This window comes from Oncorhynchus nerka, linkage group LG26, assembly GCF_034236695.1.
Source record: "Oncorhynchus nerka isolate Pitt River linkage group LG26, Oner_Uvic_2.0, whole genome shotgun sequence".
In the NCBI taxonomy this organism is placed as follows: domain Eukaryota; kingdom Metazoa; phylum Chordata; class Actinopteri; order Salmoniformes; family Salmonidae; genus Oncorhynchus; species Oncorhynchus nerka.
The window spans coordinates 1,512,957-1,537,590 of record NC_088421.1 but is presented as its reverse complement, the minus strand read 5'-3'; the positions used below and the strand labels follow the sequence as shown (position 1 = coordinate 1,537,590).

At 42.3% G+C, this 24,634-nt stretch overlaps 3 protein-coding genes across 9 annotated transcripts; all 3 read left to right on the top strand.

Moving 5' to 3' along the window:
- Positions 1–7,453: 7,453 nt before the first annotated feature.
- On the top strand, positions 7,454–10,710 carry natd1 (protein NATD1). Of its 2 annotated transcripts, none has more exons than XM_029635253.2 (3): positions 7,454–7,731; positions 8,493–8,611; positions 9,373–10,710. In XM_029635253.2, exons 1-3 carry the CDS (start codon positions 7,608–7,610, stop codon positions 9,490–9,492), a joined length of 363 nt encoding a protein of 120 aa, XP_029491113.1. In that variant the 5' UTR covers positions 7,454–7,607; the 3' UTR covers positions 9,493–10,710. The 2 variants fall into 2 exon arrangements, with proteins under 2 accessions (XP_029491113.1, XP_029491114.1); XM_029635254.2 differs by having other exon boundaries at positions 7,455–7,704.
- Positions 10,711–10,796: 86 nt separating this feature from the next.
- Positions 10,797–13,996, top strand: tmem11 (transmembrane protein 11). Of its 5 annotated transcripts, none has more exons than XM_029635250.2 (3): positions 10,797–11,015; positions 11,470–11,539; positions 12,985–13,996. In XM_029635250.2, exons 1-3 carry the CDS (start codon positions 11,012–11,014, stop codon positions 13,499–13,501), a joined length of 591 nt encoding a protein of 196 aa, XP_029491110.1. In that variant the 5' UTR covers positions 10,797–11,011; the 3' UTR covers positions 13,502–13,996. The 5 variants fall into 5 exon arrangements, with proteins under 5 accessions (XP_029491110.1, XP_064867150.1, XP_029491112.1 ...); XM_065011078.1 differs by having other exon boundaries at positions 11,452–11,539; XM_029635252.2 differs by lacking the exon at positions 11,470–11,539.
- A 1,798-nt stretch (positions 13,997–15,794) lies between these two features.
- dhrs7b (dehydrogenase/reductase (SDR family) member 7B) lies at positions 15,795–23,067 on the top strand. 2 transcript variants are annotated; one of them, XM_029635247.2, is made up of 7 exons: positions 15,795–15,816; positions 20,857–21,056; positions 21,236–21,354; positions 21,596–21,809; positions 21,962–22,054; positions 22,276–22,428; positions 22,533–23,067. In XM_029635247.2, coding segments are annotated over exons 1-7 (987 nt in total). In that variant the 5' UTR covers positions 15,795–15,814; the 3' UTR covers positions 22,739–23,067. The 2 variants fall into 2 exon arrangements, with proteins under 2 accessions (XP_029491107.1, XP_029491108.1); XM_029635248.2 differs by lacking the exon at positions 15,795–15,816 and adding an exon at positions 16,255–16,387.
- The last annotated feature ends 1,567 nt before the right edge of the window (positions 23,068–24,634 follow it).

Here is a 24,634-nt window from a genome sequence, read left to right as displayed (position 1 = left end):
TTGCTGTGGTTTTTTATTAAGTAGCAGAGTGACAAACCACTTTTTTCCTTTTGCCCTCACTGCCCCTCACTGCCCCTATGCACTCGCTAGCATATACATCATCTGTGCTGTTGTTCCCTTCATCTGTGTTTGTTTCAATGGAGTGCACTTTACCCTCCTTTCTCTTGCTTTTCATGCAGACCCGTGCGAAGTGATTTGCTGTACCACAGGATTTGCATATTTTTCCATATGCTGGGCAGTGTTCTTTTCCCCGTCCATGAGAAATGCAACAATATCGGCACTTATTGGGGTTGTCTACTGCAGAGTTGGCTGTAGTATTAGCATTAGCTGTGGCAAAGGGGAGCTTCTTTACTGGCTGCCTGAATGTAGCATTGACATTGTCAGTACGGATTTATTCTCTTACATCCGAGAGCAGAGTCTGAACATCAGACAGGATGGCATTGTTTACCTCAATCCGTGCAATGGCTACTGCTATACGTTTCAGGGGTTTCAGGCTGCTTACCACTGGTGGAGATGATGTAGCTAATTATTCCTTGCTCACGAACATTCAACCACCCATCAGAGATGATTGCAATACAGTCTGCTTTCTCTGTGATTTGCTTGACCTTCACTTGAACTCTGTTGAACTCTGCATCCAGCAAAATAGTAAAACAATCAGGTCTGGTTGAAGGGGTGTGTGCTGGGCGAAGAATATTCAGAAATCTCTTCCAAGGCCTCCCGGGCGGCGCAGTGGTTAAGGGCGCTGTACTGCAGTGCCAGCTGTGCCACCAGAGACTCTGGGTTCGCGCCCAGGCTCTGTCGTAACCGGCTGCGACCGGGAGGTCTGTGGGGCGATGCACAATTGGCCTAGCGTCGCCCGGGTTAGGGAGGGTTTGACCGGTAGGGAAATCCCGGGTTAGGGAGGGTTTGACCGGTAGGGAAATCCTTGTCGCTAACCAAGGTTGCCAGGTGCACGTTGTTTCCTCCGACACATTAGTGCGGCTGGCTTCCGGGTTGGAAGGCGCTGTGTTAAGAAGCAGTGCGGCTTGGTTGGGTTGTGTATCGGAGGACGCATGACTTTCAACCTTCGTCTCTCCCGAGCCCGCACGGGAGTTGTAGCGATGAGACAAGATAGTAGCAACTAAAAACAATTGGATACCATGAAATTGGGGAGAAAAAGGGGTACAATTTTAAAAAAGAAAAAGAAGAAGAAATCTCTTCCAATACACATTGCCTGTGAGCATCAGAGGTGAACCAGTTGCATACACAGCTCGAGCAAGACATTCATCAGCATTTCTCTGACTACGTTCCTCCATTGAGTCAAAAAAAACGTATGATGGAGCGAGCTGTTGCTATCGTTAAGGTGTCTGATTCATCATTTTCACCTCGAATAGAAGTAGAGGGACTTTTGTCAGAGGTTGCTTGTTGTGAGAGGTTTGTCAGAGGTTGCTTGTTGTACTTCATTGAGGCGCATGTGCTGACAGGGAAGTCTACTGTTGCCTCACCAGGTCTTATTGGGCCACCGGAGACCATCGGTGGTGACCCCCTCACCCTGTATGACAGCGTGAATGGTAAATGGTCACTAGGCCCTACCTGAATATCTGATCATCTGCAACAACAGAAAACTTCAACCCGTTAGTTTGGATAACAATGAAGTCCTATGAAGTCATTTTGTTTTAAAAGAGCGATATAGATCTTAATTTCGTTCAGTGATTGTCTACTCTATAGTCTATGCAGGAAAACTGGATTTGATACACCAATTTGTGAAATTCTGACATATTTGCATCACATGTACTGTATATTGTTTTTTGATTTGCCATGGTTTAGTTTCTGCCTCGGTGTTAGCACTAAGCTTCAGTTTATAGCCAACAAATGTTATTGCAGTTTGAATGAGTATGTTATGAATTTAAAAGTGGGTTTGAATGAGTATGTTATGAATTTAAAAGTGGGTTTGCATGTATATTGAATAAAAATATAAACGCAACATGCAACAATTTCAAAGATTTGATTGAGTTAAAGTTTATATATGGAAATCAGTCAATTGAAATAAATTAATTAGGCCTGAATCTATGAATTTCACATGACTGGGAATACAGATATGCATCTGTTGGTCACAGATACCTTTAAAAAAAAGTAGGGGGATGGATCAGAAAACCAGTCAGTATCTGGTGTGGCCACCATCTGCCTCATGCAGCGCGACACATCTCCTTCGCATAGAGTTGATCAGGCTGTTGATTGTGGCCTGTGGAATGTTGTCCCACTCCTCTTCAATGGCTGTGCGAAGTTGCTGGATATTGTCAGGAACTGGAACACTCTGTTGTACACATCGATCCAGAACATCCCAAACATGCTCAATGGGTGAGTATGCAGGTAATAAATAATTTTAGACTGCAGAATGTGCCTTATTGTGCTAAACAATAAATACTGTAACTGTTTACATTTTGCCATACTTGGTGCATACTGCCACCAAGTGCATCAATAATTAAAACATTATTTGAGTTTTAACCAGACTGTTTTCACTCTATTCTAGGTAATGACATGTTCCTCAACCCAACAGCAAACTATGTGATACAAGTTGGAAAGTCTACACACTTTCTGTTCAGATGAAGCCAAATGCTTCCATGTAAAAGAAGTTTTGACATTCAAATCCACTCAATGTCTACATACTTAATATGATCAGATCTACATATGTATATATATGCAAGAGTTCAGGTGGGTACTTCGCGCTTCAGCAAACAAAGGAAAGGAGGGGTGCTCAACAACAATGACAGAAATCATGAGAAGGGCTTGTGTTTGATATCGTTCCATTCACGCCATTACACTCCATTTCAGCCATTATTATGAGCCTTCCTCCCCTCAGCAGCCTCCACTGCTGTACAGGTGCCGAACAGGCGACTAACGTTACGACGTCAAGCGGACGTCTTCTTCACAGTGACCTGACCATTTGCACTTAGCTCCTATTTATAGCCTAGTGGCCCATTGAGACACAACAATGTAAGAAAAGAATGACAATATGTTTCAAGGTAAATGAACAATTGTTGCACCTAATAATAAGATAATGTGTCTCGTTAATCAATAGGCCGTGTCAAAATATACATAAGTGATATTTGGGTATCTGTGAATCCGGAGACAGAGACCCAAAAAAATCAAGGCAACATTATAGAGACGAGGACAGTGAAAAATCATAGTTTAGCCCTGAGGATCCACAGTGTCTAAGGACTACTGCCAGAAAGCCTCTCTTTGTTTTAGTTTACATATGATGCCACATCTTGGCGAAATTTGAACATGTTCTATGGCTACAAAGCGCAGGGAGGAAGGTGAGCCATTCATTTGTATGGGTTACCTTAAGACGAGCAAAGCAGAGAAGACCATTGAGTTAGTGAGAGTCTCCCCTTTCCACAGTGGGGCCCATTAGGACGCTACAAACCGTGTTTGTGAGATGACCGATTTTCGGGATGTCTCATGGTCTGACAAACACTGCTGTAGCTCCGTCACCTTCCACTGCAGATGCGGAAGGCCGACATAGGCGGATGCGGTGGATTGAGAATCGGCCCATGCAAAACTACTGATATATATAGCTTAAATTGACAGATTTTGATGGAGCTTTTTGTATTTTGTTACCTAGATTGAAGCACGGGTGAGTTAATAGACTCTTAAGGTTAAAGATCCCCATTAGGTGCTACTCTTCCTGGGGTCCAAACAAATTAAGACAAAAACTCAAATGTAATAAAACCGTACATAACGTTATTACACCACTACATAGCTACAATACATTTATAATACCACCATACCTACGTGTATGTAGAGTGAGCGTGCGCATGCATCTGTGTGTGTCTTTTCTTCACAGTCCACATTGTTCCATAAGTGTATTTTTATCTGTTTTTATATCTTATTTTACAGTTTGCATTCCACTTGATGTGGAATAGAGTTCCAAACTCTGTCTGTACTACAGTTAAGTCAGCTGTATATAGCAATTTAATATATTAAAACAAAATAGATCAATAATATTTGCCCAGCCTTTGCTGCTATGCTTGCAAATGTGCATGATGTGCTGTGACCCAAATTTAAAAGTATTTAATAACTCCAAATAACTAAAAAAGTAGCTATAGGTTGTTGTAACATTTCAACTTAAAACATGTTTTTCATTTTTTTGCACTGCATGGATCATTGGTGCGGTTGAATGCATCATTGCTGTATGGTGCACTCAAAATGTATTTTAGTTGAGTAGCCAACCTAGGCTACTGCTCAAATGTTGCTGTAACAGGCCTACATGTTTCTCTTTTGAATGGTGTTTTGTTGCAGGTTTTGTTTTTTGGTTATTCATTGTCAAGCTTTAAAAGCCGAAGCCAGGCTGCAACATTTTAGTAGCCTAGCCAGGACTGTGGCATGTGTCTGTACACTTTCCCTCCACTGCAGCTCTGTAAACAGGACACACGAAAGCAGCGCAGTTGAAGTTGAATTAACTATACAAGTGCATCAGGCTGTGATTTCATAAAGTAGATGACTCAACTGTTGACTCATTTATACTCGCTTATGTGTGTCTACTTCGGACGGCGGGCCTTGTGTTTGACACGTATGCTAGCCTATTAGCCACATTATGACTGACTTGTGATCATTGCCCTTGCTAGTTTGATTGTATTGACACTCCCAGCCTTAGTTACAGTTGTCAGTTTTTGTTCAAAATATTGAGTCATTTGAAACTGAAACAGCGCATCACGAATGGGTGGCGGCAGCAAACAATGTACCAGGCCAGCTGTGATTTACAACCCGATAGCAATATTTTGGGACTAGCAAGAAATGCATTGAACTGCATCCATCTATTCTGCCAACAACGCCTCACTGTACATCATGGAATTTTGAGTCAAATATAACCTATTTATAAAAACTCTTATAAAGTTGGTTTTGAAACAAAAAGGGAATCTGATATTTATGACTTATATTATGATTGTCTGTTTCTGACACGGCCCGCTTTCAAAAACCTGTGGGCTCTCCTTCACTGCAGCCGACGTGAGCAAACATTTAAACGTGTCAACCCTCGCAAGGCTGCAGGCCCAGACGGCAACCCCAGCCGCGTCCTCAGAGCATGCACAGACCAACTGGCTGGTGTGATTACGGACATATTCAATCAATCCTTATCCCAGTCTGCTGTCCCCACATGCTTCAAGAGGGCCACCATTGTTCCTGTTCCCAAGAAAGCCAAGGTAACTGAGCTAAATGACTACCGCCCCGTAGCACTCACTTCCGTCATCATGAAGTGCTTTGAGAGACTAGTCAAGGACCATATCACCTCCACCCTACCTGACACCCTAGACCCACTCCAATTTGCTTACCGTCCCAACAGGGCCACAGACGACTCAATCACAATCACACTGCCCGAATCCATCTGGACAAGAGGAATACCTATGTGAGAATGCTGTTCATCGACTATAGCTCATGGGGGTCTCGACCCTGCCCTGTGCAACTGGGTCCTGGACTTCCTGACAGGCCGCCCCCAGGTGGTGAGGGTAGGTAACAACATATCCAACCCGCTGATCCTCAACACTGGGGCCCCACAAGGGTGCGTTCTGAGCCCTCTCCTGTACTCCCTGTTCACCCACGACTGCGTGGCCATGCACGCCTCCAACTCAATCATCAAGTTGGCAGACGACACAGTGGTAGTAGGCTTGATTACCAACAACGACGAGACGGCCTACAGGGAGGAGGTGAGGGCCCTCGGAGTATGGTGTCAAGAAAATAACCTCACACTCAACGTCAACAAAACAAAGGAGATGATTGTGGACTTCAGGAAACAGCAGAGGGAGCACCCCCCTATCCACATTGACGGGACAGTAGTGTAGAGTGTAGAAAGTTTTAAGTTCCTCGGCGTACACATCACGGACAAACTGAAATGGTCCACCCACACAGACAGAGTGGTGAAGAAGGCGCAGCAGCGCCTCTTCAACCACAGGAGGCTGAAGAAATTGGTCTTGTCACCAAAAACACGCACAAACTTTTACAGATTCACAATCCAGAGCATCCTGTCAGGCTGTATCACCGCCTGGTACAGCAACTGCTCCGCCCACAACCGTAAGGCTCTCCAGAGGGTAGTGAGGTCTGCACAACGCATCACCGGGGGAAAACTACCTGCCCTCTAGGACACCTACACCACCCGATGTCACAGGAAGGCCAAAAAGATCATCAAGGACAACAACCACCCGAGCCACTGCCTGTTCATCCAGAAGGCGAGGTCATCCAGAAGGCGAGGTCAGTACAGGTGCATCAAAGCAGGGACCGAGAGACTGAAAAACAGCTTCTATCTCAAGGCCATCAGACTGTTAAACAGCCATCACATACATTGAGTGGCTGCTGCCAATGTAACAGTATAGACTTTATGTCCGTCCCCTCGCCCCAACCTGGGACGCTCTGCATACACAGTCACTCTCGAAGCATCGTTACCCATCGCTCCACAAAAGCCGCGGCCCTTGCAGAGCAAGGGGAACCACTACTTCAAGGTCTCAGAGCAAGTGACGTCACCGATTGAAACGCCATTAGCACGCACCACCGCTAACTAGCTAGCCATTTCACATCGGCTACACTCACCCCCCTTTTGACCTCCTCCTTTTTCCGCAGCAACCAGTGATCCGGGTCACGGCACCAATGTAACAGTATAGACTTTACGTCCGTCCCCTCGCCCCAACCTGGGACGCTCTGCACACACAGTCACCCTCGAAGCATCGTTACCCATCGCTCCACAAAAGCCGCAGCCCTTGCAGAGCAAGGGGAACCACTACCGCAAGGTCTCAGACCAAGTGACGTCACCGATTGAAACGCCACTAGCGCGCACCACCGCTAACTAGCTAGCCATTTCACATCGGCTACACCAACATACTAACTCAACTCCAGCCACTTTAATAATGGAAAAATTGACGTAATAAATGTATCACTAGCCACTTTAAACAATGCCACTTTATATAATGTTTACATACCCTACATTACTCATCTTATATGTTTTTACTGTATTCGATACCATCTACTGCATCTTGCCATCTTGATGTAATGTATCACTAGCCACTTTAAACAATGACACTTTTATATGTTTACATACCCTACATTACTCATCTCATGTATATACTATACTCTATACCATCCACTGCATCTTGCCTATGCCGTTCTATACCATCACTCATTCATATATTTTTTTATGTACATATTCTTATTCATTCATTTACACTTGTGTGTAGAAGGTAGTTGTTGCGAAATTGTTAGGTTAAAGTTTTTCTTGGTAAGCGCTTCTCATGTGTGTGTTTGTCAGATATCTGCAAATGTTGAATTAAGCCAAGTGTTTAACCTTGATCGAATGAATCCCATGAATATGTGATACATTAACTGATTATTGATGACAAAATAAACGGATTATGCGCATCTCAACTACAATGTAGACGGCCTGGAACACGGCCATTCTCAAATGAAGAATCGCAGCAATCATTGGTCCGCTCAGACCATGTGATCTACAGTAGACTTCCTTGGAGGATGATGGAGTGTTTTGCTGGATATTGATTCTTCTGAGTTTGAGGTGGCTATGATTTAATCGCTTTGAGATCCATTTCACCTCAATCAAATACGTTTTGGCGAAAGGAAGACGAAAGACCATGGCCCAGGCTACACAGATGAATGTCCCCGAAATCAACACTCCGATAACAGTAGAACACGATAAAAAGAAGCGACAGTTTACCATACGACTAAATGGTAATGTAACGTTAGCTACGCGAAATCGTACGTGTTTTCCCTTTTATCAGTTGTTTACCAAAGAGTGTGGTTAAACTAGTTAGCTAACCAACTTTTTCATAGCGCAAAAGAGTCTTACCTGATTGCAGTCGTATTGTGATTTAGATAAGGAACGTACTTTTTCCTAATGGTCGTTGTAAACAAACGGACAAAAAGCTACTAGCTAGAACTCAAGTGGCATAGCCAAGGATTTGTAGCATTAGCCAACTGGGAAAATTCTTAGCTTCCTGCCATTGAGCGGTTGAATTGAATGCTCTTGCTGTCAGGCATCTAACATGGTGTTGTTGTTCTTCTCCGTTAGTTTGCTAGTTTGTGCATGCACATTCGCTCAAAAAAAAAACTTCTGATTTGAGAGAATCTGCTTAACTTTCTCTAAAAACCCAATTCCTCATTTATCTGCCCGCATCCCTATCTTTGATAGATCTTTATTTGAGGTCTGATGGAGAATCAGACTGATGTGTACATACCTTTTTAATAGTCGCGCAAGGTGTAAGCCCTACTTATTTAGCATATAATTGCACCCTTTAAATTCGGAGCGGCAGGTATCCTAGAGCGTTGGGCAAGTAACCGAAAGGTTGCTGGATCGAATCCCCAAGCTGTCGTTCTGCCCCTGAACAAGGCAGTTGTTATGAACCCACTGTTCCCTGGTAGGCTGTCATTGTGAATAAGAATTTGACTTGCCTAGTTAAATAAAGGTTACATTTAAACTTTTTTTTTTTTAAAGGTAACCCTTTTCTCTTTGGTTCCAGGCTCTCATGACCGTGCGGTCCTCTTGTACGAGTATGTCGGGAAGAAGACTGTGGACCTGCAGCATACGGAGGTTCCAGACGCCTACAGAGGGAGGGGCATTGCCAAGCACCTGGCCAAGGTTCGACTGTCTGACAATATGGAATGGAACCATAGCCCAATGCAAAATACACCCTCACTCCTATTATGTCCCTAGATCTTTTTAACATTTATCTGTGCCTTTCAGATAAGCAATGGGAGTCCATAGGTCTCAATATTACTTGTTAGGCATTTGAGCCCATGGCCTTGTCCAGAAACAACTCATAATGCTACCCATTATTTGCTATAACACAATTCTGCAGGAGGACCTTCTTGCAATCTGGACCTGTGCAGCTCACTCTGTGTATGGAGAGAAGTCTTTGTACCTCTTTAACCCAGTAAGAGGCAGTAAATACAGTTTCCTAAGCTGTCAGCTGATAAACTGCTTTAATTGGACATTTTGGACTCCCATCTAGTTCTCTTTAATAACAGCTGCATGGCAATATGAATGTTGCTTGTAATTCTGAAAATCCAAGTATTGGCCTGTTTATTCAGTCTAGGCAGTGCTTTGCCAGATGAGTTCAGCTCAGAGCGCTGGTGGGTAATATCAAGGGAACAGTTATGGTAGAGATAAGAGGAAGAAGGAAATTAAAACATGGTTTGTTTGAAGATCTGTGTAGACCGGAACGCTAATATTTTAAAATCTTTATATCAAATATAATAGAGCAAGTGTCTCACCTTTTATCTGCAGTCCCTGATTACTGCATGTATTAAAATAAAACCAGAGTGACACAGAAAGTTACTTTGTAAACTCAAGCTACAAAACAACTCCTAAATTAAATGGCAATGTTCTGTTGATTGCAGGCGGCCATGGATTTTGTGGTGGAAGAGGATCTGAAGGCTCACCTTACCTGCTGGTACATCCAGAAATACGTCAAAGAGAATCCCCAACCTCAATACCTGGAGCACATCCACCCCATGTGACCCCATGACAGAGAGGAGTGGAGAGGGAGAGAGACTGAGGTAGAAAGCATGGCCTCATGCTTTCGGTTTGGAGGACTTTGTGCTATGTTTTTTTGGGGGGTGTAAGGGAGAGGGAAACCATACTATAGCTATCTCTACAGACATAAAGACTCCCTGTTGGAGAGCAGTGGTAGAGGAACTGTCCGATTGACATTACTCATGGCCTGTCCTCCATGGGAATGGACATCAGTGTGTGTGTAAAGAAAAAGGAATGTTGTAGAGTCTTGCTGTCTTATTGTATATACAGTGGCAAGACTGTATGCAGGATTCCTGTTTTTGTACTGCAAGAAGCAATGTCTCATCACACTTTGGCCGTATTGCTTTCACTTATCCTGTCTTGGCTGGTCATTTAAAGAGGAGTGAACAACGGCAGGAGGAAAGGAACAGCTTTCTGGAGTGGAATGCAATCCTGATCATTCAGGATGTTTGTCCTCTCGTCAAAACCATCAAGACAAACAGCTGTTCATCAGGACCTTGATTAGCTGAATCAGGTGTGTTAGAGCAGCATTGGCACAATAGTGTGCACATACAATAGCTCTTCAGGAGGGTGGACCACACCTGGTTTACTTTAGACCATCAACTTGCGGGCTATATCCCCTACATGCAGTCAGCCTGTCGTAGGCTAGTGAGGCACTTCCCTCTATTCCTGCCCAAGACTATCTGTCCCCATGTTCATCAGGACAACCACTCTTCAGTAGGCCTACCCTTCACCTTAAATGTTACTGTACAGAAAGCTGCTGTGCTATCTGACATGAGACATTGCCATAGAACCTTCATTAACTGTGGGTGTAATCTTCTACTGTCTGTAAAAGCACTAATTCAGGGCTGTTCTACTACAGTTTAAATCTTGTGTGGCATTTTCTCTATACAGTTTACAAGCATGGCTTAAGAAAACAGAAAACAAAATTCCAATATCAAGTAACAGGATGTATTTTTCATTTGCTGAGTATCTTAAACTACAGTAGGGATTCTCTCTGGCTTTGACCTAGGTGAGATGTACTATTTACTAGGTGACTGAATGCATACTGGTCAGGAAGGCAGTAAAACTGATGACGCAGTCTTCAGGGGATGGCTCTGTAGGCCTACTATCTGACAGAGATGGGTATAAAGTCTGCAGACAGTCTGATTATTTTCCATGTCTCTCTTGTTTTAAATTAAATAATACCTTATTTGACTAACCATTGAAACATTGATTTACAATCATTTAGAAGTGCCTTATACATCTTAAAGTAGTTTCCTAGTATACTTCACCTCTGAGCTGCAGAATACCAAGGTGATAACATTTTAAAGGTGCACTTTATGCAATTAATCTATTGACAAGGGAGGCAGGGAGCATACTAATGGATTGCACGTGTTACTGTGGTTTGCACTGGCTTGGCACACGGTTTACAACACACTTCCCAGTCTAGTGTTCTACACCGTGTGTGCGATAAGCCAGATATCAACTCACTAGAGAAGCTTGGATAGGACAGGACACAATATGGGTAAGTATAGAAACATGAGGCAGGTAAATATCCCCCCACTTCAGTGTGACAGTCCGTTGCATTGAAGTGTGAGTGTAGCCCATAATAGCTAGTGGAACAATTTACCTGCTGCGCAACCTGGCTAGAGAATGGTTTATCCTACTCTTGAGTCCCATAGTGTTGTCCTTGCTTGTGATTGGTCATTTCTCAACTGTTACAAAACATAAACATGATGTGTAGGCAGCATTTTCCGCATTTGTGTTATACATTTTGTATTACAGTTTACGTCAAAATGTACTAGTGTAGTAAATTAAACTGACCTCTACATTTACATGGTATAAATAATGAGTGGTACGTCCTACATGCATTCAATTAATTATGGTAAATGTAGTACGACAAAGTACATTAAGTCGTCCTCGCAGTGTATTGCAAGTATAACATACACTACACATCCTAGCTTGCACTGCGTCCACAGCAGTCGTATATTGGTTCTCCAAGATGGCGTCTTTGGGAAGGAGGCGCGGTGTCCCAGTCAACAGGGAGAGGTCAGTTTGACTCAATCATTGCCATATCACGACTATTTTTGGTGTACAAGGTCTGTTTTATGATACCTACACGTTCACTATTCCAACATATGGCGTTTAAAAGCTAAATGCAGCTGTCACGCCCGAATTCCTTCCTCCATAATTGCTCATGTGATGTTTTGATTAGCATGTTTGCTATCGTCGCTAACCTCGATAGCCTGTTCATCAAAGCTTCAAAGTCAAAGTTCTGGATAGGTTAGCCATCCCAACTAAAATAGTGTGAAAACATGCCGTAACGTTACAAAGTAGATATACTAGCACATATCAAACATATCGGTCGTATAACACAATGCTAACGTTTTACTCGCTGCTTGTAATTGATGTACTAGCTACTTTTCAGAGCAGCTAGCTTCCAAACAGCGGTAGAGTTGGCCAATGTAACGTTATGAACTGCCGTTATGCAAAGCTGCGTCCAATACAGCACAGCAGCAGCTCCCATGTTATACGTAACTAATATAGATGTTACTGGAATTTTGAAAGTTGTGAATGATCAACATGCTCGCTAACCCAGAGTTTTATTTACGTTAGCTAGCTAACAGTTAGCTACTTGACGGGTGCGTTCGTAAATTCGCACTGGAGTGTCTGACTCAGCCAGGGTGAATTTACGAACGCAGCCTTATTTAACATGCCGTGTTAATCTTGTTGGGGAGCTAGCTAGCGCTCTTCCGCGTGGCAAAATGTTTGCAAAGTGAGAGATTCGAGTTTTACACGTGAGTTATATCCACTTGATATAGCTACATTTAGTTTTCTCCTGCATATTGTTTATATTGTCCATAGCTACGTTAACGTTCCCAGGCACAGTCCCTGGTTCGTATCCAGGCTGTATCACATCCGGCCGTGATTGAGAGTCCCATAGGGCGGCGCACAATTGGCCAGGGTAGGCCATCATTGCAAATAAGAGTTTGTTCTTAACTGACTTGCCGAGTTAACTTTATTTATCACCATAGCTTATTACTAACAGGCAACTTGAGTGACTGACGACTAGTTAGTGAACTCTTGAGAATTCTAAACATGAGAAAATACCCTACTTTCCCTTTGATTCAACAGCTCTTATTTATGTCAAACATGCACAGGCAACACATGTCAAAGTTACACAAAAGTGTCTTGTTTTTACCACAGTGGGCTGAAAAAACAGGTGTTGTGCACTAATCTGATATCAAGGTCATGGACTATAATGTAAAAAAAAAATGTTTTGTAAAAGTAGTTGTTCCCCTTATTTCTTCACAAGTGGTACTCATCTGTACATCATTAAAAACTGGTGCAACCACTTGCCTTAGGCCCCGAAGCTGCACAATTGCTATGAAGCTTGGAAAATAATTGGGAATTTAATATTGTGATTCTCTTTTCCATCTACTTTCTAATCCCCTCTCTCTCCCTCATTATCTCATCTCTCTCTCTGTACACAGGGGAGTGATGGCGGCAACGGACTGCTACATCGTTCACGAGATCTACAACGGGGAGAATGCGCAGGACCAGTTTGAGTATGAGCTGGAGCAGGCACTGGAGGCCCAGTACAAGTACATTGTGATCGAGCCCACACGCATTGGCGACGAGACGGCTCGCTGGATCGCCGTGGGCAACTGCCTGCACAAGACGGCCGTCCTGTCGGGCACCGCCTGCCTCCTGACGCCGCTCTCGCTGCCGCCTGAGTACTCGCGCTACGTGGCACTGCCCGCTGGTGCCCTCAGCGTGGCCTGCTCCGCCCTCTACGGAATCTCCTGGCAGTTCGATCCCTGCTGCAAGTACCAGGTGGAGTACGATAGCCAAAAACTCTCGCGGCTGCCCCTGCACACACTCACCTCCTCCACGCCAGTGGTTCTGGTGCGCAGGGACGACATCCACAGAAAGAGACTCCACAACACGATAGCGCTGGCCGCCCTGGCCTACTGCGCCAAGAAGATCTACGAACTCTATGTGGTATGAGCAATACTCTGAAGAGGGTTAAACAAATCAAATAAAAAAATAAAAATAAAAAAATATAGCGGGAAAAGAAAGAATCCACCCAGTAGTAAGCCAAGTGGAAGCCATGTGCTGAGTAGAGGGTTTGCCCCTAACCCCCTCCACCCCACCTCACTTGCACGGGTGCTTACTGTTGGGCTGTTTGATGGATCAGAGGGATATAGTTCAAACTAGAAGGAATTATTTTTCCCTTATTTTCTTTACTTGTAAGTGACATCACCAGTGCACTTATCCATATGGTACCCTTGCGCCTCTTCCCAATCCCTGTACCCCTCTCAATACACTAAGTTAGGGCACAAGGGTAGCTAAGTAAAAAGATTTAGACTGAATTGTGTTGCAGTTGAAACGGACAGGCTTAAGTATTACCAACATGTCTATTCCTTGTAGTTTTACTGTACCCCTTTCTTGCTGATCAGTATGTCACCCTTTCATTAAACATTAGGATATTTCAAACTCTCATTTCTGTATTTTCTTTTTCATTAAACAAATTTTACACCATGTCTTGAATCACAAAGGCAATAGCATTACCTTTGTTTTCAGACTTGTCTTTCTAGGTTTACTCAGTTTTTGGAACAAAGTCAAGACCTTTAAACATACATGTTTGGCCATCCCTCACCAGTCACCAGCCTTAACAAGTTGTTAAGGACAAAACAGATCAACACGAACATAGGACTTGCTGTGCATGGCCGATTTCCTTTCTGTTCCTTTCCCAACATTGTGTTGGTCTGTCTTGTCCTTTACACACATGCAGTTATGGGCAAAAAGACTGTCCAGATGGAGCTCTTTGTGGGATTGTTAGACACTTAATGGGGACTTTCTGAGTGTAGGAGTGGGTTGTGTATGTAAGGGACATACACCGAGTGTACCAAAAATTAAGAACTCCTGCTCGTTCCATGACAGACTAACCAGGTGAAAGCTATAATCCCTTATTGTTGGCACTTGTTAAATCCACTTCAATCAGTGGAGATGAAGGAGAGGTGACAGGTTAAAGGATGTTGTTTAAGCCTTGTGACAATTGAGACATGGATTGTGAGCCATTGATTGGTGAATGGGCAAGACAGAATATTTAAGTGCCTTTGAATAGGGTATGGTAGTAGGACCCTGGTACACCTGTTTGTGTCAAGAACTGCAATGCTGGTGGGGTTTCCCATGTGTATCAAGAATGGTCCACCACCTAAAGGACATCCAGCCAACTGGGAAGCATTAGAGTCAGCATGTATTAGGAAGGTGTTCCTAATGTTTGGAGTACACCGTGTTTATGGAGTCCCAAATGTTGCAAGTAGTCTTCTTGTGGTGTTTTTTTAATCTTAAAAATCAGGTTGTTTGCTATGTAAAATAGAACATGACAACCTTGTGTGCACACGACTTAGCCAGGTTACAAGAAAATTATCATTCATAGTTTTATATTTTAAATAAATTAAAAATCGCACTAAAGAGAGCAACATTAAATTTAGTGTGTCTAACCATTATGGTTTACCTGTATTTAATTTTATTTGGAATATTATTTGAAATTGTAAGGCTTTGCAGCTTGATGGGGGCCTGATTAGCCAAATACCTGTTTGGCAATCATCAATACAGGGCAATTTACCATGTTTGCCTGTGTTTTCTTTCACATTGCTGCTTTGCAATATATTATACAAAATTAAAAATTTAACAACCTGGAAAGTCTTTCTTGGGACTGCAGTTAAAATACTTAGAACATGTACAATGTTTTTTTCTAGTAATTGTGCTAGCTTATTACCTCCAGCTCTAACTTTGGATCATCTTGATATGCATTTGAGAGTCATCAGTTAATGGTGTGATACCAGAGGAAAAGTCCCAAGTCGGTGGAAAATCTCTCTCTCTCCAGCAGGTGGCGTATTGTCGTCGTTTTGCACACCAAGCAAGGAGTTTTTATATGGAGGGCAATGAGTGTCGATTTTGGTCAACAAAAAATGAATGGCTTATTTCCTACGTGACGTTTATTTGATTAAATATAAGTTTCGTAATGCTTAAATTGTTACGAGTGTACTGATATAAGTAGGACACGTGACTTCCCGGCAACTCCGATATAAAGTGTTTTTTCTCAAAAGAGTTGTCTACGCATATTCATGATATGAGGCTATAGCATACAGGCAGTTGACGTCAACAACCCTAATCGAATATTCAAAACAGGATTACAATAATGAGATGTATCCACCAATCCAAAGAAAGGATAGAAGGTTGCTAGACAGCCCGCTGTGTTTTTTAGCTGTTCTGCATCGTGGACAACGACTACCATTGTTAAGGCGGAGAGACATGTAATTTACATTTACATTTAAGTCATTTAGCAGACGCTCTTATCCAGAGCGACTTACAAATTGGTGCGTTCACCTTAAGACATCCAGTGGAACAGCCACTTTACAATAGTGCATCTAAATCTTTTAAGGGGGGTGAGAAGGATTACTTTATCCTATCCTAGGTATTCCTGAAAGAGGTGGGGTTTCAGGTGTCTCCGGAAGGTGGTGATTGACTCCGCTGTCCTGGTAATGTAATCTTGTCAGTATATCCATAATCTTTGGTGACGCGTGGCAGTGACAGATATAAATATGTGTTGAGTTGAAACTATTGTACACTAAAGAAATATAACCTGTTTCCACTGGTTAAAAAACGGAATACCCCGGGTTAGCAATAATGCGCACTGATTGACAGCCTACACGTGATTGGCAGAAATCCTTCCAACGTCACATACAACTGATTGGCTGGAATTAAACTTTCCTAGCTGCTTCCGGGTTACTTTCTATTGTCGGTGTTCAGATTTGAACAAAGATTACTATCAAATTTTATCATCAAACCTTTATGTTGACGACGATTCAAACGGACAGGTGTCAGGTGTGTAAAGTTTTCGGCATAGCTACATAAGATATTTGCGGCACTTTGGTTAGTCATGTTGAGTTTATTAGCCATCTGTCAGTAGCTGCAGGCTCATATTTTAGTAAGAAGACTTGGTTGTGGAATATTTCAAATGATTTAGCAACTGGTGTAGCTAGTGACTGATTCTTCTGTATTTAATGTGAGGGTTCTGCCTTGTTACTGTTGTGTGCTTCTTTTTATTTAGCCAGCATATCCGCTTACTTATAGCTGCATTTGTGTCGATCCGCGCTCTAAAGTATGTGTGTAACGCATGCTAGAACGAATCTTGGACCTGCGTGAGTAGGAGGTGCAAGGTCCCCAATTTACAATTGGCTCATTCATCCCCGATAACTTTTCCACGGGTCGTTGCTGTAAATGAGAATGTATTCTCAGTCAATTTACCTGGTAAAATGAAGAAAAAAAGAGAAAGATTATACCAGGTATTGTGAGTCACGTGGAACTTTTTTGCCCGTGTAAACAAGCTTGCTCCCTAACATGATATAGTGTGTATGTTTTTACTAATCACATCCAGAAACTTTTTTAGGTGTTGTGAAAGCAAAACGTTTTGTGTAGAATTCAAACAAATACTCCAGGAAACCGAACCAGGGTAAAACATGTAATATGTGAACACCCTAAGACATAGCGGAGCCGGCGGAAAACGAACCTCAACCCTGGGATGAGAAATGCATTGTACTCCGAATCAGTGGAGGCTCCTCATAGGAGGAAGGGGAGGACCATCCTCCTCAGTGAATTTCATAAAAATAGTGAAACAAAGTTATCCTTTTCAGATAAAACTATAATAAATATATTTAACCAAATAATTGGTTAAAACGCACTGTTTGCAATTAAGTTCTACAGTAGCCTCAGCAGCACTCTAGTGTAGCACCATGGTGTAGCCGGAGGACAGCTAGTTTCTGTCCTCCTCTGGGTACATTGACTTAAATGCAAAACCTAGGAGGCTAATGGTTCTTACCCCCTTCCATGGACATACACATGAATTAAAACAACTTCTGGAGGACGTACTCCAAACTATCAGAGCTCTTGCAGCATAACTGGCATGTTGTCCATCCAATCAAAGGATGAGATAATTAATCTAGTACTGAACGCATAAGCTACAGCTAGCTAGCACTACAGTGCATACAATGTGGTGAGTAGTTGACTCAAAGAGAGCGAAAGACAATAGTTGAACAGTTTTGAACAAATTAATTTCTTAAAAATGAAGAAGCAATAGACAGAACTAGCTATTTGTTGTATTTTTTTGCACTTTCACTTGTGCAGCTACCTAGTTTAGCTAACTCAAACAGAGAGGGATGCTATGTTAGCTAGCTGGCTATGGCTATCCAACACTGGAACTCTTCAATGTTTATTTTTTTATTTTACCTTTATTTAACTAGGCAAGTCAGTTAAGAACAAATTCTTATTTTCAATGACGGCCTAGGAACAGTGGGTTAACTGCCTGTTCAGGGGCAGAACGACAGATTTGTATCTTGTCAGCTCGGGGATATGAACTTGCAACCTTTCGGTTACTCGTCCAACGCTCTAACCACTAGGCTACCCTAGGTAATCTTTTGGTTTTATTAATTTATTGCCACAGGGGGCCCACCGGCGTAACTGCAACTGCTTGCTAACTGTACTGCATGATTGTAGCGGGTTTACTAACGCGTTAGTTCTAGTAGCTATGTTGACTATGACGTTTGCTAATATGGGGACAACGATGTAGGCTGTGTGTAGTGCTTATGAAGGTTTGGCTTGGAAATTATGATTTTTTTGCCTGGTCACAGCCAGCTGATGTGTTGTGCACTGAAGTCCACAGGTGAAGGGAAAAGGTGTTATGAGAGCGCGTAGATGTGATCATGCTGTTTGCATGTGGCTGCTATGAAAGTGAACTTTGTTAGCATGTGATCGGGGGTATTCATTCTGACGATTCTGTTGTTGAAATGTTTCTTAAACGGGGATAAACATACCTGAATTTGTCCAATAAACTTTTGTTTGCAACTGTTGGGACTAATGATTACACCCTAGATCAGCTAGATGCAGGCAAGAGTGTGCAAGGCGGAATCGAATGTGTCACTGTCTGTCACCTTGATTACTTAAATTTCTCTCGACCTGTGAACCTACGTTATAAACTTTCGTTCATAGGCTAGGTTGTAGCAACCTCATGATGGGTATAGGGAACATTTTACAATCATGTAGTAGCCTAAACCTATCGATGTTACATTGAGCTGAGGGAATGGAATATGAATGACAGTCATCCAATGTGCTGTAATAGAAATAAGGCCATGCTTGTTAAAAAAAAAGTGTTCTCCCTCAAATAACCAAATTCAACCTAGCTAAATTCCGATTTATATGAAATTGTTTGTCTACAGAAGTAGCAAAACTGTACTTCAAATCTATGATACTCCCCCACTCTTAACATACTGCTTTGACTAGTTGGGCCCAAGCTTGCTGTACAACATTAAAACACATTCAGTCTGTCTGCAAACAGGCTCTCAAAGTCTTGATAGGAAGCCCAATAGCCATCATCACTGTTACATCCTCAGAAAGCAGGAGCTCCTGAGTTGGAAAAATCTTGTGCAATACACCGACGCATGTCTTGTATTCAAGATCCTAAATGGCCTGGCTCCCCCTCCACTCAGTACTTTTGTTAAACAGAGAACCCAAACATGGCAGCAGATCCACAAGGTCTGCCATGAGAGGTGACTATAGTTCCCTTAAGGAAAAGCACCTTTAGTCAATCTGCTTTCTCTGTGAGAGCTTCTCATGTTTGGAATACCCTGCCATCAGACACACAACTTCACCACCTATATCACACATTCACAAACAACATGAAGACATGGCTAAAGGACAATCAGACTTTTGAACATAATCGCTAGTTGTGTATTGCTACTTTCCATGTTGTCTGTAGCTTGTTAGGTGTGGAAACACTTTGTTGCTTTTATGTATTTTGTCTTGTTGCTTTTTGTGCTACATTGCTCGGTGTGCATGCAACGTCTTGCCTGTCCTATGTTGCTCTGCTTGTGCTCACTGCTCATTAATTGTTTATTGTTTTTAATAACCTACCCAGGGACAGCGGTTGAAAATTTGCCGGCTGGCTAAAACCGGCACTTTTACCGAAATGTTGATTAATGTGCGCACTCTAAAAATAAACTCAAACTCATCTTAAACTGCACCGACTGCCACTGCTCCAAATTGTCCCATTAGCCCATCTGAATAGAATAGACCCCCTTTTTACTGTGACACAATTTACAGAAAATGGCGTCCCCAATATGAAAAAACTATTGGACTTAAGCTGATTGGACCCTCTTTAAGGGCTGCAGATGAGCAATGATGCTACTTGGGGTGTAAACTCTGTGTATTTGGAAATCAATCAAATTGTATTGTGCCAAATACAAAAGGAATTTTGTATGGAGTCTGTGTGTGTAGTAAAGGTGATATAGAGGTTTTTATCCCTCTAGTTGCACAGGTGACATGCTGGTAGAAATGAGGTAAAACGGATTTCAATGTTCCTGAATTAAAATTACCGGCCACTAGGAGAACCACCCCTGGATGAGCATTTTCTTGTTTGCTTATGGCCCTATACAGCTTGTTGAGTGTGGTCTTAGTGCCAGCATTGGTTTGCAATGGTAAATACACAATGAAAAATATAGCCCTAACCCTGAACATCATGCAATACCAATGGGCTAATTAACAAGTGTTTTCTAAATTTGATTATCATATTATTATTATTAATATTGTTATTACTATTAATAGAAGTATTATAAAAAAAATAACATTTACTGTTACCATAACTATCTAGTAATCATTACTTTTAATGCTGTTAAATGTCAATGCAATATTATTATTTGCGCTATAAAGGCGATTAACCTTATTCCTTTTTTCATATTGTTAAACAAAATTCTAAGTCCGCTTACATTTCCTCATAAAATTTCGACCATTTGTATAATTCTTTACCACCTTCATTGTGGGACTTTTATTTTGAAGGTAAATCTCTATTGGCCTTATTCTGTTTTTGTTGTATTTTTTACTGAAGCGTACTAAGACAAAAGAAACATGACACAGTGTGTACATAACACATTAGTGCAGGACATTTAGAAATGGATTAAAATGCTGGAATTAAACAATGCAAAAAAATGTGTTTAAGGAAATAGACGCCTGGCTCAAATAGAAGTCGGTCTCTAATTAGCGCCTGTTGTGTTCAGTGATTTAAGCAAATAAATGCCTGCGCTATTAAAGAAAAGTTTTACGGTATTTTAATTTGGTGGGCAATGATTTCTGCTGATCCTCACAAGTTGGCAGCCTCTAACTTGCCTCTGAAATGATGCTATTTTCTACACAGTTCACTACTTCTGACCAGATTCCTATCAAAAGTAGTGCACTATATAGAAAATAGGGTGCCATTTGGGAAGCAGATTGGAAATCTTGAAGAGAAGTGGTTGTGTGTTGTCCAGGCAGGGTAAACTGATTTGGACCGGACCACCCGACCCTATCATCCCAGCCATGGAGCGTGTAATGGGCGGAGTGGTGCCGCTGGTCCTGGGTGGGCTGGGGCTGGTGCTGCTCTACCGGCTGCTCCAGAGGCTCCAACAGGGGGCTACCATCCAGGACACTGTAGTGGTCATCACTGGAGCCAGCTCTGGCCTGGGGAGAGGTGAGTGTTATTTTGGATTAGAAAACTTAATGTCCTCAATGAGGCAATTTCGCAGCATACACAATGTAGGCTACATAGACAGAATCACAAAAATAAAAAATAAAAACATACTCAAAGGTTCTAGGTACTAGTTCAAAGTGAACTATACCTTTTAAAATAGTGTGTGTGTTGTGTTGCAGAGTGTGCTCGGGTGTTCCATGCTGCCAAAGCAAGGCTGGTTCTGTGTGGCCGGGACGGAGCCAGGCTACAGGACGTAGTTCAGGAGCTCATAGCCACCGCAGCAGACAGCCAGCAGCAGGTATGGAGACACACACTTACTCACTTCTCATCTCCTCTTCCTCCACTGGGCTGACATGAAAACATAAGGGAGAGCGATTAGTTGGATACTAGAAATTTGCCTTCACCAGTTCAGCTTTTTTACATCATGTCAGATGAAGGAAAGGAGACAGGGGAGAGAGGAACATTTGACTATTGAGATGCACCCCTTTGAATTCTTATGACATATTCTTATGACATGTCTGTGATGTCATCACCGGCAGACGTACACCCCCTGTATGGTGATCTTTGACCTGTCCGACACAGCGGACGTGGTTGCCATGGCCGCAAAGGAGATCCTGAGTTGCTACGGCCACGTGGACGTCCTCATCAACAACGCCGGCATCAGTCACCGTGGCAACATCCTGGAGACGCACATCTCCGTACAGAGGGACGTCATGGACACCAACTACTTTGGGCCCATAGCTCTAACTCAAGGTAAAGGTTATGATCACCCGATTTCCAAATGTACTCTCTCTGTGGTCAAATGACAAATGCCATTCATGTCTTGAGCTCATGTAGTCTCTTGATTTTTCTCTCCACTCTCAACTTTTTTTGTTTTCTCCATCCCTCTCTCTCTCCAACTGTAGCCCTCCTGCCCTCCATGGTTCACCGGCACAGTGGACACGTAGTGGTCATCAGCAGTGTCCAGGGGAAGATTGCTATCCCCTACAGATCAGCTTGTGAGTAATGTAGAGATAGTGATGCCAACCCTATAACTGAGGTTAAATAATTATCCATGAAATCACATTTTGACATTTTAATATTTTGGAAAATGTGTAACATAACAAAAATCTACAAACATTTCCAAAGGAAGGTGAAACGGGTATTATTTCCACCTGCAAATAGCTCTGTCAGTGATATCTGTACTAGTAAAGGAATAAAAACAATGTGTTTTGAGCAGATGCTGCCTCCAAACACGCCACCCAGGCCTACTTTGACTGTCTGAGGGCTGAGATGGAGCGCTACAATATCCAGGTGACAGTGGTCAGCCCTGGCTACATCAGAACCAACCTGTCTCTTAACGCTGTCACGTGTGATGGCTCCAAATATGGAGGTAATGGAGAGGAATTAACTGGCCACTCTTTCTCTGCCTTTCCCCTCCCCCTCTGTAATTACATTAGTCATCTATTTATTTCTCTCCTTTCTACTCTGGTGAAGTCCTGGATGAGACAACAGCTTTAGGGCGGGAACCGAAAGATGTGGCCCAAGTGGTCCTGAAGGCTGTCCATCACAGGAGTAAAGAAGTCCTTTTGGCTGGGCCCCTGCCCACTCTGGCCATCTACATTCGCACCCTGTGGCCCGCCCTCTTCTTCAAAGTCATGGCCTCTCGGGCCCGTAAGGAGCAGAAATCCAAAGATGAGTGAGAAGTTGGAGAGGATGTGGCAAAACTATGGGAATGGATAAATTGATTAATGCACACTAACTTGCAAATGGAAAAGTTGTTTTGTTTTAAAGCCACAGTGTGATCTGTAGTGTCATTAGATGAAATAACTGAAAATCTTACAAACTGCTTCAACTTCAAGGTTAACATCTTGCGAAGTGTTCAGGGTAGATCACATTAACAATTATGATATTGACGTGTAATAACATTTCATAGCGACCTGAACATTGAGTACATTTCATTTGTTGAAATGATTAGCTTTGGAGTTTGTTCATGATAATTTGTGAATTAAACAAAAATACAGATGATCAATTTGATGTCGTTGTATAACTAATACCACCATTACTGGCTTAGCTCATAGACCTGTTAGAAAACTCAGTTGCTCTGTCATCTGAGTTCTTCATTAGTGAATACTGTATTATGTGATGGTTATTGTTTTTGAACAAATCTGTTGATGGTGCAGATATAGTATAGACATTCAGGGATTGTTTCTAATAACCGTATTTCTCTCAAATGATATTTATTTGTGGCCTCAGGTATACAAGCACATTACAATTATAAACAGGACAGGGTGAAAACATGTACAGAAGCCTAATACAATATACTACGTGGTAACACATGCTGGCTGAGAATTTCAATTTACATTAATACAGAACAATTTGAGTGAACATTGATCAAAAGCATCTTCAAAAAAATCCAACAAGAAATGTAAACATTTCTGGAGCAGATCACGAGTGTCAGTCCAGCGATTTTCTCAGAATGTTCTTGCAATGTAACGTTTCTAGAAGTTCTATTTTACATTAAAGCTGCAATATGTAACTTTTTGGGGCGACCTGAAAAGCATCCTCCATTCGCTAATTAAGTGCATAGATGACATGTATTTTTCTTCACTGCCCCGAGACAGGTGCATGATAATGGGCCATTCTAAATCAAAACTAATTTCACTAATTATTTATTATATGTAAAGACAAGATTAAATGATGGGTGAGAATATCACTTGTGAATGATGCCCAGCGTGTGCAGTAATGCAAGAAACAGCACATGCCTTTTTTGCGGCTTTTTGAAATCATAGTTGCACACCTCACGCAAGAAACAGCACATGCCTTTTTGCGGCTTTTTGAAATCATAGTTGCACACCTCACGCAAGAAACAGCACATGCCTTTTTTGCAGCTTTTTGAAATCATAGTTGCACACCTCACGCAAGAAACAGCACATGCCTTTTTGCGACTTTTTGAAATGTAGGCCCCATAGGCCTATATGTTCTGATAAGGTTTGGATCACAACAAAAAGTGTCCAAATAACTTAAATTAAGCCGCTTTACAATCGATGTAGAGCTTAACTGGCATACATAGGCGGCACGTGAGTTTCAAGTTTGGGGAAGAAAGAAAAAATATGCACCTTTATGCATGTAATGCTTTATTATAGTCACATTTGCGGTCACTTTTGAGAACAGCTAATTGATTGCATTTTGGAACATTCACTCTTATAGCGCATTGCTGCGCTTATGTGAAGAAATAGCCTAATAGTTTATCAACATTTTAAGCCAAACGTTCTGATAGGTTGCATCAGCCTAATTGCTTTTAGGTTTGATGCGAGTGGTATTAATTTGGGATCTATCACATCCCGCAACTGTCCCAGAGTATGTTCTTGCACAGAATAGGTCAACCTTTGTACTATGGGCGATAGTAGATTGACATAGGCTAGTGCTTTTGCTGTTTGTTAGGCCTACTCATCTTATGTGGACCGTTGTAACATCTTCAAAACACTCCTCGGAATTCGATGAAGGACGAGATATCTGAGAGAGCCAATGTGAGTGAGAGGTGCTTCGGAGCAAGGCTGCTGGGAGAAGGGAATTCTAATTATTATATTTCAGCCCAT

What these genes read in the sequence shown, in the direction of transcription:
- natd1 (XM_029635253.2), top strand. Translation starts at nt 7,608, where the DNA reads ATGGCCCAGGCTACACAGATGAATGTCCCCGAAATCAACACTCCGATA. An exon ending in AACGTTAGCTACGCGAAATC is followed by an intron (nt 7,732 to 8,492) that starts GTACGTGTTTTC and finishes CTTTGGTTCCAG; the next exon opens with GCTCTCATGACCGTGCGGTC. An exon ending in TTGCCAAGCACCTGGCCAAG is followed by an intron (nt 8,612 to 9,372) that starts GTTCGACTGTCT and finishes TGTTGATTGCAG; the next exon opens with GCGGCCATGGATTTTGTGGT.
- tmem11 (XM_065011078.1), top strand. An exon ending in GTCCCAGTCAACAGGGAGAG is followed by an intron (nt 11,540 to 12,984) that starts GTCAGTTTGACT and finishes CTCTGTACACAG; the next exon opens with GGGAGTGATGGCGGCAACGG.
- dhrs7b (XM_029635247.2), top strand. An exon ending in CAGCTCTGGCCTGGGGAGAG is followed by an intron (nt 21,057 to 21,235) that starts GTGAGTGTTATT and finishes GTTGTGTTGCAG; the next exon opens with AGTGTGCTCGGGTGTTCCAT. An exon ending in CAGCAGACAGCCAGCAGCAG is followed by an intron (nt 21,355 to 21,595) that starts GTATGGAGACAC and finishes CATCACCGGCAG; the next exon opens with ACGTACACCCCCTGTATGGT.